Raw genomic sequence first — 17,500 nt, 5'->3', positions numbered from 1 at the left:
GACATCGAGGACTAGTGGGGAAATGGACATAGTCGAGGACTGGTGGGGGAATGGACACCCAACCACCTCCGCTGTTCTCTGTAGTGGCCAAATTTAAGCATAGCTTAATCAGTTTATTGCCCTTTGCCGGTTCTGCACTATTTGTTTGCAGCCACTACACTTTCTGCTGAGAATACAGCTAATGACTGTCACCTCCACCAATCTTTATATTGATGATCTATCCCAAAGAGGTTTTCAATATTCTTTTTAAAAGGAATCTTTCAGCAGGTTTTTGCTACTTCCTCTGAGAGCAGCATAATGTAGGAAAAGAGACCCTGAGTCCAGCGATGTATCACTTCATTTTACTGGGTGCAGCAGCAGACACAATCATAGTTCTTAGCTGCATAATGAAGCAGAGCTGAGAAAGCTAACCCCACCCACACTATGCTCTCTATGTACATAGTATATTGACTGGGAGCTGCTTATCACAGGAGGGGGTATGGTCAGACAAAGGCTCGCCTTGCAGATTGTCATAGCAGTGATAATCAACTAGTGATAAATCCTTTATTATAAGTAAACTGCACATAGTGTGATTGCTCAATTCTGTATATAAACCCCTACCTCATACTGTTTTCAGATTACATAGCAAAAACCTGCTGACAGATTGCCTTTTAAAAGCTTTTTCTCACAAAGACTACCCCCTTTTCATAGGCCTTATTATGGCACATGGACCTCTACACAAACAGAAGAGCAGATCCTGCTGCCTCTGGACATGGCCTGTCTATGTATGTCATGCCTTGTCATGGCTTCCGTTTAGTACATTTCCTGCAGCAAGGATTAAGTAGAATGGCTACAACTTCCAACTGTTCATGAGGCATTTCAGAAACTGGAATATCCATGATCAGCTGAGTAACAGCTTTATCCTCCCAAAAATGATTATAGATAACCTTACATGTTATTAATAGTATGTTTTAATTTTTGTTTTCATCTGATGTCATTTGTGACTTACCAACTTTTTCTGAGGCCCTCCTTCACACGTCCAAGATAAAAATGCACTTTTTTCATGGTCCGAGTTAAAGGTGCATATGGTCATCCATGTGTCGTGATTTTGGCACGTGTGTTCTGTGTGTGCTAGCCTTGACAGCACATGGAGATCAGTAACTTTTTACTCACTGGTCTCCAGTGCTGCTTCTGCTTCCGGGTCTGCGGTGCAGTGAATATTCATGAGCATAATGAGAGGGCCCGGAAGCAAGTGACGGCAGCTCCGAAGACAGCATCTCTGGAGACAGATGAGTATAGAAAATCATTTTATTACAAAGACACGTGTCTTCTCTGTTACGTGTCACACTGATGTCACACGGATCACTAAAGTGTGTGGGGTGCGTGTAACACCCGTGCTGCCGGAGGAAAAACTGACTTTTCTCCTTGTGGAACACACACACATACGCCTGTGAAAAAAAATAACGGGGATGTGTGTGCAGACTCCATTAATTTTAATGGGTCTCCATTTGTACATGTCTCCGGTGCGTATGAGAACGGACAACGTACGTATCGGAATGACTGACGTGTGAAGGGGGCCTAAGCCAGAACACTTGTATAGTAAATGTTTTACTACTCCCTGGCATCTAATGCTGCTTGTCCTATCAAACTATGCCAAAAGATCATTCAGGAGCAAATCTGCTGTTGATCTTTAGATTGCTAATAGGGAAAGTAGGTAAATTGGGGTTTGGCGGTAGGTATAATCGGCACTCAAGATAAAGAATATGTATTTTCTAAGTTTTCTGTGTTTCTTTACCCTCCTTTATGACAGAAGCTGCCATATTTTCCTACCTAGAGTGACTTTTTGTAAGTTGCAAAGTATATCTTGAGTTTGACTCCTTTGGCCAACCTAAAAGCTCCCTGGTTTACGTTGCCTTCGTAATGCCCCTTTTCCAAGTTACCTCTTGCGCCCTCCTATTCTGCTTCACTCCTTGACCTAAGGTCTTTATTTTCTTTTGTGATCATGATACTAACTCTTTTTTTACTTTTATTATTACTTTTGGGATTCTAATTCATGTTCTTTTTTAAAGAGTTAAAGTTAGAGAAAGACTGGTGCGAGATGAGAACATGCATGGGAGTCCAAAATTTGACATAGAGACCGCTACCCAAAAGAAGCATCATGCAGCCCCGGTCTACTATAAACCATTTCAGTCCGAAAACTCTGCATTTGATAGAGTCTATAAGCAACCGACCCCAAGCCGTCAACCCATCCATGGCTACATCCAACCAGCTAATGTTGCGCACACACCCAAGATGGTTTCCCGCACCAAATCTGACAGCGTCATGGTGTCTGCTTTCACGACCTCACTAAGAAATCCACTGGCGGTCAGTGAGGGGAACGCTGATAAGTCTCGTCAAATTTATCAAGAGCTGAGCAATACACTTGAGGCCTACAAAACGATGACTAGTAATGGTAAGCTTCATGACCCTTTTGAGGACAGTCCAAGATTTATGTCTTCATATGCGGACAAGCAAAAAAGTAGCGACGTATCACCTCCTAAGGACACTTTTCCATACATGTCGCAAAATCTTCTACCCCAGAACAAGCCAAGTGAGCGCTCGGGGAAAGCCGAAGCCATTATGTACCTGCAGAGTGGACTAATCAGTCAACCTTACCGACCCCTAGGACAACCCAAGGAGGTTTCAACTATGAAGCATAAAATGCTTGTGCGCTCAATGTCCGACTCCGGCATGCAAAAATCGGAAGCCATTTCAATAAAAGATTCTGACGTCCAAAAAGAGATGGTGTTTTTGGGCACTGAAGAAGATCCCCACCTCGCCAATGGAGAAGCCGGCGCGGTAAACACCAAGGTGTCTGTGGCCCAGCTTAGAAGTGCATTTTTGGAGACGGCGAATTCCAGCAAAAAAGCAGACCCGTGGGTGATGTTTGCACTTTTTTTTTTCTCCCCCCTTCATTAATAGTGTGTGACCCCTGCACATCCTCAACTTACCGCACAATGTTATTAGATTTCACGTGTTTGGTGACCGAATAAGAATACTCACCCAGAACCTAACTCCCTTGTGGAATGTTTTTGTCCGTCCTCTTGCATGTGTTTTGACATTTGAAGTGTTTGCTGTGCTCTTTTACTTTCATCATTATCATTTTGTCTTTCTTTCTTCCTTCTCTTTTTTTCTAATACCCTTCATCTTGATTACAAAGTGAACCCAAGGCTGAAATGCCAGCATCAAGTGTTGATCTTGGTGCCGCCAATGAGCAGGAAAGGGGCCCGCGAAGGCCAAGACTGTATATCTCTCCTGGGGACAATAGAAAGACTTCTGAAAGATTTAGAACCCAACCTGTAACTTCAGCTGAACGGAAAGAAACCGATAGGTACGCACTGGAGCGAAAAGCGGGAGACCGTACATTCAAGACCATGTTAGATGGCATGACCGTGTGTTTCAGGCAGCGGCCCAACGGATCAAGCTTTATTTTATTTTTATATTTTGCTTGGCATTTTGAGCCCGAGACTCCAAATTAAAAACGGATTTACTTGTTTTTCTATTCTATAATATTAATTCTAAGCTTTTAGTTTGGTGTGCGTTGACATCTCATGGAAAAACCTAAACCTTAAAACACTTATTATTCCACTTCTGTGTTATTAAACTTGCTGTGAAATGGATTTATTCACATTTTGCATGAGGTTTAACATGATAAAAAGACATCAATGCTTCTAAATAAAGCCGGCTAATGATTGTTCTGTCCTCCGCAGGACGACGTTTCATCCATCTCCTCCGATTCAGACCGCTGAAGGCAAGTATACGCCTGGACTCTATGGGGTTGTTTCTTTTTGTCTCTTTATCCCTTAATCTTCTCTCCTATCCTTTTTGATCCTACTTTTTTATATATATTTCTCAGTTTTAATGGTAATCTAATAAAGCTTCTTTAGAGATCAGCCATGTACTCCTTTGTCCTTACAATTTCTATCTGGCTGTTTGGCAACTCTCTGCAGCAGAAACCTCCCCCGTCTTTCCTGTCTGCAGTTCGACAAAACATATTTTAAACATTTCCCTTTAGAGCAGAGGTGGGGGAAGCTTTTCCTGTCAAGGGCTTTTTGGACATTTCTACCAACCTTCAGGAGCCGCAAAAAAAATTATAATTATCAACTTCAAAAATTATCCGAAATATATTTGGTCAAATAATTATCATTAACTCACCCCTACTGTGGTGGCTGGAGCTGCTTCTCTTTGGTGTGGCTGGGGGGGGTGGAGGCATCCAGCGCTGTTAGGGGGGGGGGGATGTGAAGGCACACAGCGCTGTTAGGGGGGGGGATGTGAAGGCACACAGCCCTGTGGGGAGGGGGGGGATGGAGGCACACAGCCCTGTGGGGGGGGGGGGATGGAGGCACACAGCCCTGTGGGGAGGAGGGGGATGGAGGCACGGGGGGGGGATGGAGGCACACAGCCCTGTGGGGAGGGGGGGGATGGAGGCACACAGCCCTGTGGGGAGGGGGGGGGGATGGAGGCACACAGCCCTGTGGGGAGGGGGGGGATGGAGGCACACAGCCCTGTGGGGAGGGGGGGGATGGAGGCACACAGCCCTGTGGGGAGGGGGGGGATGGAGGCACACAGCCCTGTGGGGAGGGGGGGATGGAGGCACACAGCCCTGTGGGGAGGGGGGGGATGGAGGCACACTGCCCTGTGGGGAGGGGGGGGATGGAGGCACACTGCCCTGTGGGGAGGGGGGGGGGGATGGAGGCACACTGCCCTGTGGGGAGGGGGGGGATGGAGGCACACTGCCCTGTGGGGAGGGGGGGGATGGAGGCACACTGCCCTGTGGGGAGGGGGGGGGATGGAGGCACACTGCCCTGTGGGGAGGGGGGGGATGGAGGCACACTGCCCTGTGGGGGGGGGGGGGGGTGGCGGCGGCACACAGCACTGTTAGGGGACACAGCACTGTGGGGCTTGTACGGTAAAGGGCATGCTGGTGCTGCCACTCCTCTTCTCCTCTTTGGACAGAAGGGCATCGCACACTTCCCCACCCACAAAGTATGTTACTCGCACCGCTGAGGATGTACTCAGTGTATGGGCATGCAGCGTTCATGAGTGAACACACCGTGCACGTGCTCGCAGCACACATTTGGGTTTAAACAGCCGGAAGCAAGACTGGTACCACGGTCCCTGACAATCTGCCCGGGGGCCGCAAAATATGTCATTGTGGGCCGCATGTGGTCCCTGGGCCTGAGGTCCCCCCCCCCCTGCCTTTAGAGTTTATTATTTTCACATCTATCCTTATTGTAAGGTTTCACGTGTTTGTGAATATAACCTCTTTCTTGCTGGCTTAGCAGCCGGGGTTTTCTTGCTCCAATGCCAGTCCGGTGTTAACCATATTTTCTGCTTATTCACTGTGTTTTTTCAATTTATTGAACCTTGTTTCATGACTTTCTTTTCTTTACAGAAGAAGCGAAGGTGGATGAAAGAGCAAAACTTAGTGTCGCTGCAAAGAGGCTTTTGTTTAGGGTAAGTGAAATGTTGCCTTTTGTTAATATTGATGTGACTTTATTTGCGCAACTGAATCTGCAAGAAATTATTTGATCCTTGCTATGGCTGCTCATGGTTAAGAGCCCATGTTATTACGGGGTTAATCACTGTTGGGCAATATTCCAATACAGAAGAGACTTTAATTATTTCTACGCAATACTCTGTCAATCGTTTCATTCATCTACAATAAAATCCAGTGATTACCGTAATTGGAGACCTATTTTTTTTTTTTTCCAGCCAGGTACAGTATAATTTACGTAGAGTCGATTGTTCTTATGTACAGTATTCTGTTTGAGGAGTCTTAAATTTTTAGGCTTGAGAAAGGTAGACTTCTTGTTGGCCAACTTTATCAACTAATAGAACGATGCCATAGAAAATGTTGATCTCTTGCTGAAACCTTTTTTAAAGCGTACATTTACATGTAGCAAAAGGTTTCTGCAGGGAAATCAACAGCAAATCTGCACCAAAATGCTTAGATTTTAATGTGCATTAGGTTCATTTTCCCTGCACAAAACAAGCACATTAGTGATGAGCGGGCACTGCCATGCTCGGGTGCTCGGTACTTGTTAAGAGCAGTTGGACGCTTAGATGGGCACCACTCGAGTGCTGAGTATAATGGATGACAATGGGGAACTCAAGCAGTTTTACCGGAAATCTTGTGGAAAAATGCTCGTGTCCCCCATTGACTTCCATCTGAGCATGGAATTGCTCTTATCGAGTACCGAACACAGAAGCATTTTTCCAGGAAATCTTCCGTGAAATGCTTGAGTTCCCCTTTGACTTCCATCACACTCGGGTACTCATGTCGAGCTCATCCAAGTGTCCAACTGCTCTTAACGAGTACCGAGCACCCGAGCCTGGTAGAGCTCACTCATCACTAGAGAGCATCTAATTAAAAAAGGTCTTTCCTCCCTTTTCCTGGCGCTTTGAAGGCTTTCTTGACTGTATTCCTGTTGGTCTCTTTTTAGATTTCCATCTCCTGCTCTGAAGAAAAAACAAAAAGCCAGCACTAAATGTGCACTTCAGCACTAAAAATTCCAAACTGTACTTATTATAAAAATTTTGAGATTTTTGGCAAAAAATTGCAATTTCTTGAGCTAAAAAATAAAAAATCTTTATAATAAGTACAGTTTGGAATTTTTAGTGCTGTAATGCACATTTAGTGTTGGCTTTTTGTTTTTTCTTCATTGAATTGGTCGGTGGCTGACCCCCACCTTGCTATGCACCCCAATTTGGGATGTATTCCATCTGTCTAGATTTTGGCGGTTGGTGACTGTTCACATTCAGTCATCAGGCCCTGTCCACAGGCTATTTATTTACTTCATGCAGCATTTGCTTGGACCTGTCCCGCCCACAGCCATGACTCAGTCATGGGTACGGGATTGAAATAGACCAGGTGAGTGCTGCTAAGAGCAGTTCTACTATTCATATGTGAGGCCGTATGGCACATTTTATAAAAATATTTTAGTGTAGGACTGCCCCAAATGAGATTTGCCGTGACGTGGCGAGGTAGCTCAAGAAATTGCAATTTTTTGCCAAAAATCTCAACATTTTTATAATAAGTACAGTTTGGAATTTTTAGTGCTGAAGTGCACATCTAGTGCTGGCTTTTTGTTTTTTCTCCATCTCCTGCTCTGACCTCTTGCCTGAGATCAGCTTATTGATTCACAGGACCCTTGTCCTGGTGGCCATGTCTGTATTCCATGTACCTGCTGAAATACTCTGCGCTTCTTGTGATTATTAGGCCCAGTGAGATGTCATGTATGTTTCACACCATAGTGATATCATGCCAGGCCTATAAATCGGAAGAGGCGGCGAGGATTCTGGCAAGTAGGAGTCAGTTCACCGAGCCCCAGTCCAATGGCCACAGAATACGGATGTGTCCGCAAGACCAGAGTCCATTGAATCCATCCCTTCATCTTTAGTCTTGTGCCATGAGATTGTTGTAGCGGTCACACAGGACAAGATCTCGTTGAATGAAGTCTGGTTATACAGACAACAGTGGGAAACGGTCAAGGGAGCCACTGAAGAACCAGTTGAACTGAAATATACTGGATTTTTTTTTTTTTTTGCCTTTAAAACTTATTTTTGGGATTTTGTAGCGGATCCATGTGTTATGCCCAGCAAAATCTGCAATCATTATGATTTTTGGACCCCCTCATTGGAATCGATGGAGAAAATATGTTACAAATCTGGGCATAATCTGCATCAGAAATTAACTTGCTGCAGATTAAAAATAAACAGAACGTGAGTCAATTTTAAGGCAAACAAATCCCCACACCATGGGAATGAGATTTGCTGAAATATTACCCAAATTGCTACTATTGTATTCAGCAATTGTGTGAACAGTCATGAAGACTTGTATAAGGGTATGAAACTGTAGAGTTGAGTTAAAAGATTTGCTGTAACCTTGTCCAGTGGCCACATTATCGACCCTACAACCCTCCTCCTACCTGCCCTACGACCCTCCTCCTCCTCCTACCTGCCCTACGACCCTCCTCCTACCTGCCCTACGACCCTCCTCCTACCTGCCCTACGACCCTCCTCCTACCTGCCCTACGACCCTCCTCCTACCTGCCCTACGACCCTCCTCCTACCTGCCCTACGACCCTCCTCCTACCTGCCCTACGACCCTCCTCCTACCTGCCCTACGACCCTCCTCCTACCTGCCCTACGACCCTCCTCCTACCTGCCCTACGACCCTCCTCCTACCTGCCCTACGACCCTCCTCCTACCTGCCCTACGACCCTCCTCCTACCTGCCCTACGACCCTCCTCCTACCTGCCCTACGACCCTCCTCCTACCTGCCCTACGACCCTCCTCCTACCTGCCCTACGACCCACCTCCTACCTGCCCTACGGCCCTCCTCCTACCTGCCCTACGACCCACCTCCTACCTGCCCTACGACCCTCCTCCTACCTGCCCTACGACCCTCCTTCTACCTGCCCTACGACCCTCCTTCGACCTGCCCTACGACCCTCCTTCGACCTGCCCTACGGCCCTCCTCCTCCGACCTGCCCTACGGCCCTCCTCCTCCGACCTGCCCTACGGCCCTCCTCCTCCGACCTGCCCTACGGCCCTCCTCCTCCGACCTGCCCTACGGCCCTCCTCCTCCGACCTGCCCTACGGCCCTCCTCCTCCGACCTGCCCTACGGCCCTCCTCCTCCGACCTGCCCTACGGCCCTCCTCCTCCGACCTGCCCTACGGCCCTCCTCCTCCGACCTGCCCTACGGCCCTCCTCCTCCGACCTGCCCTACGGCCCTCCTCCTACCTGCCCACATCCTCGGCACATAATCTGATTAGTACACCTGTTGCACTTTTTGTGAGTGGGTCACTCCGTGGTGATATCTCCCTCAGCCTACGATTCAGAAGAGGCGCCAGGGATGCAGAAAGTTAGGAGGAGGTTCGTAGGGCTCCGGTTTGGCGGCCACTGGACCCATGGTTCTGCAAATCTTTTTGCTTGTTTATACAAGTTGTTTTTTTTTCTCCACCATTGCTTATTCTTTTACAGCCATGCACTCCCTTGTTGTTTTTGGCATTACTACAATTACAAAAATAAATAAAATATAACATTTCCTGACAACAGTTACCGAAGAAGCTATTAATCCAGTGTTCCCGATAGCAAAGTCTTGTACTTACAAGAAACCGGTTTGATCTCTCTACCACTGTAGTAGTTTTTATTGTACAGATGTGCACAATTCTGAATTCCCTTTTTGGATGTATCCTGGTGCCAACATTTTACATCCTGCTAGAGAAGTGAAAGCGCACCAATTACCAGGATTTTCCTATGTAACCTAAAGCCAGGATGATTCTATACATTCCTTTTACAGTGCTGGCCAAAAGTATTGGCACCCCTGCAATTCTGTCAGAGAATACTCAGTTTCCTCTTGAAAATGATTGTAATCACAAATTCTTTGGTATTATTATCTTCATTTAATTTGTCTTCAATGAAAAAAAATAAATAAAAGTTTGTCATAAAGCCAAATTGGATATAATTCCACACCAAACATAAAAAGGGGGTGGACAAAAGTATTGACACTGTATGAAAAATCATGTGATGCTTCTCTAATTTGTGTAATTAACAGCGCCTGTAACTTACCTGTGGCACCTAACAGGTGTTGGCAATAACTAAATCACACTTGCAGCCAGTTGACATGGATTAAAGTTGACTCAACCTCTGTCCTGTGTCCTTGTGTGTACCACATTGAGCATGGAGAAAAGAAAGAAGACCAAAGAACTGAGGACTTGAGAATCCAAATTGTGAGGAAGCATGAGCAATCTCAAGGCTACAAGTCAATCTCCAAAGACCTGAAAGTTCCTGTGTCTACGGTGCGCAGTGTCATCAAGAAGTTTATAGCCCATGGCACTGTGGCTAACCTCCCTAGATGTGGAAGGAAAAGAAAAATTGACGAGCGATTTCAACGCAAGATTGTGCGGATGGTGGATAAAGAACTTCGACTAATATCCAAACAAGTTGAAGCTGCCCTGCAGTCCGAGGGTACAACAGTGTCAACCCGTACTATCCGTCGGCGTCTGAATGAAAAGGGACTGTATGGTAGGATACCCAGGAAGACCCCACTTCTTACCCCGAGACATAAAAAAGCCAGGCTGGAGTTTGCCAAAACTTACCTGAGAAAGCCTAAAACGTTTTGGAAGAATGTTCTCTGGTCAGATGAGAAAAAAGAAGAGCTTTTTGGGAAAAGCCATCAAAATAGAGTTTACAGGGAAAAAAAAGAGGCATTCAAAGAAAAAACACTGTCCCTACAGTCAAACATGGAGGAGGTTCCCTGATGTTTTGGGGTTGCTTTGCTGCCTCTGGCACTGGACTGCTTGACCGTGTACATGGCATTATGAAGTCTGAACACTACAAACAAATTTTGCAGCATAATGTAGGGCCCAGTGTGAGAAAGCTGGGTCTTCCTCAGAGGTCATGGGTCTTCCAGCAGGACAATGACCCAAAACACACTTCAAAAAGCACTAGAAAATGGTTTGAGAGAAAGCACTGGAGACTACTAAAGTGGCCAGCAATGAGTCCAGACCTGAACCCCATAGAACACCTCTGGAGAGATCTCAAAATGTCAGTTCCAGGAGAGCTTTGTAAGAAACTCATTGATGGTGACCGGAAGCGGTTGTTCCCAGTTATTTTGGCTAAAGGTTGTGCAACCAATTATTAGGCTAAGGGTGCCAATACTTTTGTCTGGCCCATTTTTGGAGTTTTGTGTGACATGATCAATGATTTCATTTTTGTTTCATTCTCTTTTTGTGTTTTTTCATTGCAAGCAAAATAAATGAAGATAATAATACCAAAGAATTTGTGATAACACTCAGTTTCTTCTTGAAAATGATTGCAATCTGACAGAATTGCAGGGGTGCCAATACTTTTGGCCAGCACTGTAGGTGTCAGCTAGGATGTATGGTTTTGAAATCCAAGCAAGTAAAGTTTGTAAAATGAGCAGCTTTTTGATTGGCAGCAGCTGAGGATCAGCTGATAGCTGGGGTGGATATTCATAGTGATTCCTGCCCCCTGCCTGTCTGTCCTCTCCCTGTTATTTATGCTAATTCTATTATAGAATCGTTTTACTAAGTGACTAGAAGGACCTGTGCTGATGTCATACCCATGTGACCAGAAGGGGCAGTGCCTCAGCCAACAGAAAAATAATGCTGCTTCCTGGTATCAGCTATGTTGGCCGAGGCCCTGCCCCTTCTGGTCACATGGGTATGACCTTTAGCACAGGTCCTTCTAGTCATTTAGTAAAACTATTCTATAATAGAATTAGCATAAATAACGGGAAGGACAGGCAGGGTGCAAGGATCACTATAAATGCCCACCCCAGCTATCAGCTGATTGGCAGCTGCTGTCATTCAAAAAGTTGTTCATGTTACAATTTTTACTTGCCTGGATTTCAAAACCTATACATCTGAGCTGACAACTAAAGGCCTGTATGTAATCAGCCTGATAGTGCCAGTATAGCACTGGCTTTAGGTTGTATAGGAAAATCCCTGGTGGTGATTGGTGCGCTTTAAATGGATTTTTGGATGTCCTATAGGCCATTAACGGACACAATCTATGGGCCATTTGCAGCTCATTGTCTCCTCGTATGCACAAATCCTTCTGCTTTGGAGGTGGAATTTGGCCACCTTTGTTCTTGTACAGGGGTCTACGAAGTATCTATCGGCCATTTGCAGCCCGCAAGCTAATCGTATGCACAATTCCTTCTGGTTTTGAGGTGGCATTGGGCCCCCTTACCTCCTAGGGCCCTCGTGCAGGTGCACAGTTTGCATCAATGATATATACACCCCCGCTATAGGCCTAACCATAATTTCTCATTCTGTTCCAATTGCAGGAAATGGAAAAGTCTCTGGACCCCAAAGCTGCTAAGCCGCGTGCTAGAAATGCGGCGGTTGAGAGGAGGCTCCGGCGCGCTCAGGACCGGTCGCGCACGCAGCCCGTCACTACAGAAGAAGTGGTGATCGCTGCGACGTAAGTGCTGGCACGGCCCCAGCTTGTTGTATGCGGGGGTTGGGCTCTGTTCCCAGTTTATCGCTGGGGGAGGCGAAGCACTGATGGCTTAGGGACCCGGCACTTCACAGCACGTCTGCCAAAATGATGGATTCTGAGTGAGATGCGCTGTGTGTCCAGCGGGAATTGAGACATGAATCATGTTGCGCCGCTCTGTAGTGGAGGCTTTTCCAGGAAAAAAATAGGTCATTATTTCATCCTTCCAGCACCAAATAAAGTACGTGCCGCGGGTTCTGAAATCTCAGTTGGCGATACTTTAGCTACATAGCAATTAACTAGAAGGTGACGTGACGCTGCAGCTATGTGGTTTTCTTGTTCCAATGAGGTATTCAAAGGGGATATGCACTAATTGGTATTATATACTTTCACATTTTTCTAATTTTGCCATATAGCATGTCCGTTGTCCACCATGCGCACTCAGGGGTTTTTACACAGGAGCCCTGGTGAATAAGAAGGCCCCAAAGTCCTTAAAGAGAATCTGTCATCAGGTTTTTGCCACCTAATCTGAGAGCAGCATATTGTTGGGACAGAGATCCTGATTCCAGCAATGTGTCACTTACTGAGCTGCTTAGTGTAGTATTGATAAAATCACTGTTTAATCAACAGTGAATTATCATTAGAGGACTACTTGGCGTGCTGCCAGGTAGTCCAACATACTTATGAGATCTGCAGTAGAGAAAATATTGATGACCGCAAACGGCTCAGTTAGTGACACATTGCTGGAATCCGGGTCTCTGTCTCTACATTATGCTGTTCTCAGATGGGGGGAGCAAAAACCTGGAGACAGATTCTCTTTAACGGGAATTGACCACCATGTTTTTGCTATGTAATTATAGTGCAACATGATATAGGGGCAGAGACCCTGATTCCTGTTATGTTACTTACTGGGCTGCTTACTGCAGTTTTGATAAAAACAAAATATTTTATCTTGCGTAAATATACCATTTCTCAGAATGCTGAGCTCTGTATAACCCCGCCCACAACACTGGTTTGCAGCTTTGTGCCTATGTACCAATTGTACCAATCTGTGGTGAAGGCGGGGTTGGACTACTTAGCAGAAGCTTTACTAGTTCTGTAATGATGATCTCCTGCTGATAAAACTGTAATTTTATAAAAAAAAAAAAAAACTACACTAAGCAGTTCAGTAAGACCCTGATTCCAGTGATGTGTCACTTACTGAGCTCTTTGCTGTAATTTTGATAAAATCACTTTTCTCAGTTCTACAGAGCTCATGAATATGCTGGACTACCTGAAGCACGCCAAGTAGTCCTGTAATGATAATCTCTTGCTGATTACAAAGTGATTTTATCACAACTACACTAAGCAGCCCAGTAAGTGACACATCGCTGGAATCAGGATCTCTGCCCCTACATGATGCTGCTCTCAGATTAGGTAGCTGAAATTTAACAGATTCCCTTTTAATTTGAAGGCAGCAGTATATTAAGTGGCAGATGGGAGATTGTTTTTATTTAGAAACACAGCACCACTCCTGGTTTTCACTTACAAATATAGATATAAAAACTCAGCAAATACTGCAGTGTGAACGGGGCCTTATTAACAAATATGAAAAAAAAAAGCGGTTACTAACATCATTATTAGAGATGAAGAATGAGGACACAGTTACCAAACTTAAATTAGTGCCCATGTTGAAGGGTTAATGGCAGCAACAATAAATTTGTATTTATACCTTTTTTTCTGTTTTCACAAAACCAATTGCTCTTTCTTGTAGCCATAACCTCACAAATACACGACGTTTGCAACTGGGTTTCCTCTGTGAAGCCTCTATCAATGCTTATATATGTAATTATGCCATATTACTTACTAGGATTAGAAAAGGCGGTGTAATGGCGCCTCTCCTGCCCATAGGCGGAGTCTGGTACTGCACCAGAACCGTGTGCACTCCCATAGACCAGAATGGCAGTGTCCATTTTTCTTGAATACGCAAACGTTTTTTTTTTATATAGTTTTACACAGTTCCTCTGCGTAGCTTTAATTTTGGCTTTATTTTCTATGGTTTGGTCTCCTCACTCGTTTCTAGTTTTCTCTCCTTTTGTTGCAGCACCAGAACAACTATTACTATTGCTATATATACTTGTCCTTTATTTTATTTTTTTTTCTTTCTTCCTTTTTCCTCATTTTCCTACTCTTCTGTTTTCCTTTTTCTTTTTTTTGCGATGTTTAAGCAAGCCTAGCCCTGCTGCGCACACGGTGACCACCCACACTGTAACCCCGAGGGTCCCTAGCCCCACTGTAACTAAGAGCTATGTGCATCGTATCAGGTACTAGAGGGGACGTGTCTCGCATGCCAAACAGAGGCCGTCAAATGTGGCAGATGCCAAATTAATTATTAACTTTGGATTTAACACCAACTGTTGCTGTTACACTGACGCCATGACCCTTTGTATGGAGTGGATGCATGCCTTCTAACCTCCCCCACAGGTGCGCTGTATAAAACTGCAGAATTTTTTTCTTTATTTTTTTTTAATGTTTCTATTTTTAAAATTATATATTATAAGTCATGACCTCACGTGAACACTAATGCAGTGGAGAAAACTTTTGTAAATTATTTATTATAATTAATAAATAATTACTAACAATTATTATGAATAATAACAAATATTAATTATTATTATTATTAGTATTAGTATTATTATTATTATTATTTGATAATTATATTATTATTATTATTATTATTATTATTATTGTTAAAAAATTGTTTAAAAGAACCGAAGTCCTCAGTGGTTGATACCTTTTAATGGCTAACTGCAAAGATGGTAATAGCAAGCTTTCGAGACTACTCAGGTCTCTTCATCAGGCATGGTATACCAGCCTGATGAAGAGACCTGAGTAGTCTCGAAAGCTTGCTATTTTTACCATCTTTGCAGTTAACCATTAAAAGGTATCAACCACTGAGGACTTCGGTTCTTTTAAACAATTTTTTATCTCTACTGGCTAACACGGTACAAAGATATATTTTACCTGTATCATTATTATTAATAATAATAATAATAATAATAATAATAATATTCATGTTTAGCCAGACTAAACCCATTGTTTAAATCTGTTTTTGTGTCACCCCCCTCCCCCCCCAGGTTTCTGTAAAATGTCAACAGGTTCCAGAAATATAAAGCTAGCCCAAAAATGCATGAACCATGACCTCACGTGAAGACTAATGTAGTGGATAGGAGTACACTTTTTAAATTATTTATTATTATTATTATTATTATTATTATTTATTTTTATTATTAGGCATGTTTAGCTAGACTAAACCCATTAAGTCTGTTTTTATAATTTATTTTTTTTTTTTGTAATTCTGCAATTCTCACACTGGCCATTGAGGTTTTTGTTTTTTTTTTTTATTTTTTTTCAACCTCACACTTCCTTTTTTTTCTTGAAGAGATTTCAGCAGGTTCCTTATCAGAGGCAGGAGTAAACTGACAAGTAACTAACTCATCAGTACACAATTGATAACACAGGATCCACCAAGTACAGCTGACCTTCTCCCCGTGCTTTCACACTGAGCTCTGCACCCGCTCATTAGATGCCTCAATACAAAATATGGAGTCCGCATCTGTTCATTGTTGCAAATGTTCATGTGAATTTACTGAAACAGGAAGTATAAGGCTAGTTTCACACTTGCGTTCAGTGGAGTCCGTCACTATGGAGAATAGCGCAGTCCGTTAACGCACTGCGCTATTCTCCATAGACTTGTATGGACAACGCACTGTAACGCAAGTGTCTGCGTTGCATCCGCTGGACGACGCAGCGTCGTTATTTTGACGCTGCGTCGGGCGGAAGGAACGCAGCATGTAACGTTTTTTTGAGCAGCAGAATCCTCTGGATTCCACTGCGCATGCTGTCTCTGGCTCCCTCCACCCGTAACCAGGGTACACATCGGGTAACCAAGGAACCCTGGTTACGTGTGCCGGGAGCCCGACACTTCGCCGCTCGGCTCCGCCCCCTCCCGCACTCCGTATGTATACACACACACACACACACAATCAATCGCGCACACACAATCGCACATACACACACACACACACACACACACACACACTCACCTATCCCCCAGCGATGCAGTCCCCGCGGCACTGACGTCCTCACCATGGCCCCGCTCGGCTCCACCTACTTCGCACACCGCCCCCCGCCCCCGCACACATTGTCGGCGATCACCCAGCGGCCGGCTACTCTGAGTGATCAGCTGATCACCCGGCGGCCGGCTACTCTGAGTGATCAGCTGATCACCAGGCGGATTGCGATATTTTGTACAATCCGTAGCATTGCGTTGTGCCACTATATGCAACGCATCCGTTGCATGCGTCACACAACGCAATGCTACGGATCCCGTCCAACGCAAGTGTGAAAGTAGCCTTAGTCTTATAAATCCCTGGTGGACAGTGTGAAAATGTATAGATTTTTAATTTTTATTTTTAAGATCATGATATGGAGAAAAAAATTGCATTTAACACAGAAAACCTGATTTAAACAATACAGTATATCATTCTGATGATTTTTATTTTTTTTTTTACCTTTTTTAAGGGGTTGTCTAGCCAAACATCGGATGATATGAGTGCAGTGATTTTCATGATTAGGGCTGTGTGTAACGGGGTTTGGCTGATTACTTGATGCAGTCACTAAGCCAGCCTCCTTCTCCGTCTATGCATTTGCCAGGAGAGAATTGGGCTGACTCTGTCGTGGAAATGTCTGCAGCTCATATGTAGACCTACACTGTGTCTACTAGTGAGGAATGAGCACTTATATTCAGTACTCGAGTTGCACCCATCCGAGCGTCCAACTGCTCGTTACGACTATCGAGCAGCCGAGCGCTGGTACTGCTCGCTCATCACTAGTGTCTACATCATAAGACTACAAGTTTTCTATACACCTGACACATAAATGAACTGGCAAACGATAACCATTCATCAGTCACAAGAACAGTCAATTGATAGAAAAAAAAAAAAGCATCAGAGCCTCATCAGTATTGTAAGATTTTATTTTTGGGGGCCGATGATGCAGCCAGTACTTATCGGCCATAAAAATCTAACATCCCCAATCAATAATTTGAAGCGTAACAAACATGTCTCATTTCACTGAAATAGCCGACGTTCGATCGTTAGTCTAAATCGCCCATTTCAAATTAATTTGTCTAGTGTATGGGGTCCTTAAACCACTGCTTACGGTATATTCCCTGGGATCAAAAGGCTACGGCATTAAAATTAAACTCCCAATTCTTCTTTTTCCGATTTTATCTGTTAGACGTTACCAGATAATTAATGACGAGCAGGGGGTATTCACACAATTAGAAGTAACTACCTTTTACTACTAAAAAGGGGCTTAAACTGGATAAGCACACCTTCAAGAAAGTTCTGTGTGGTGATCTTCTCTTGCATCTGCTGTGAAGCCCTATCACTGCCTAAAATGGGAAATGCCTCTTTAAAGGGAATCTGTCACCAGATTTTTGCCACCTAATCTGAGTGCAGCATA

General features: G+C 44.4%; 1 protein-coding gene across 11 annotated transcripts in view; it reads left to right on the top strand.

Annotated features, from left to right (window-relative positions):
• The window catches only part of SVIL (supervillin), a 200,986-nt gene that overhangs the window by 71,449 nt on the left and 112,037 nt on the right, over window positions 1–17,500 (top strand). For 6 of the 11 annotated variants that reach the window (XM_075315505.1, XM_075315507.1, XM_075315506.1 and 3 more), the window contains 6 exons: window positions 2,049–2,894; window positions 3,179–3,349; window positions 3,729–3,769; window positions 5,414–5,475; window positions 11,841–11,977; window positions 14,200–14,295. In XM_075315505.1, coding sequence (XP_075171620.1) covers window positions 2,049–2,894; window positions 3,179–3,349; window positions 3,729–3,769; window positions 5,414–5,475; window positions 11,841–11,977; window positions 14,200–14,295 — 1,353 coding nt within the window. The remainder of the gene's footprint in view (window positions 1–2,048; window positions 2,895–3,178; window positions 3,350–3,728; window positions 3,770–5,413; window positions 5,476–11,840; window positions 11,978–14,199; window positions 14,296–17,500) is intronic. The other 5 variants (XM_075315509.1, XM_075315511.1, XM_075315512.1 and 2 more) reach the window with 3 other exon arrangements.

The sequence above is a fragment of the Anomaloglossus baeobatrachus genome, chromosome 6 (genome assembly GCF_048569485.1).
Source record: "Anomaloglossus baeobatrachus isolate aAnoBae1 chromosome 6, aAnoBae1.hap1, whole genome shotgun sequence".
Classification (NCBI taxonomy): domain Eukaryota; kingdom Metazoa; phylum Chordata; class Amphibia; order Anura; family Aromobatidae; genus Anomaloglossus; species Anomaloglossus baeobatrachus.
This window is presented reverse-complemented; position numbering and strand designations above follow the sequence as displayed.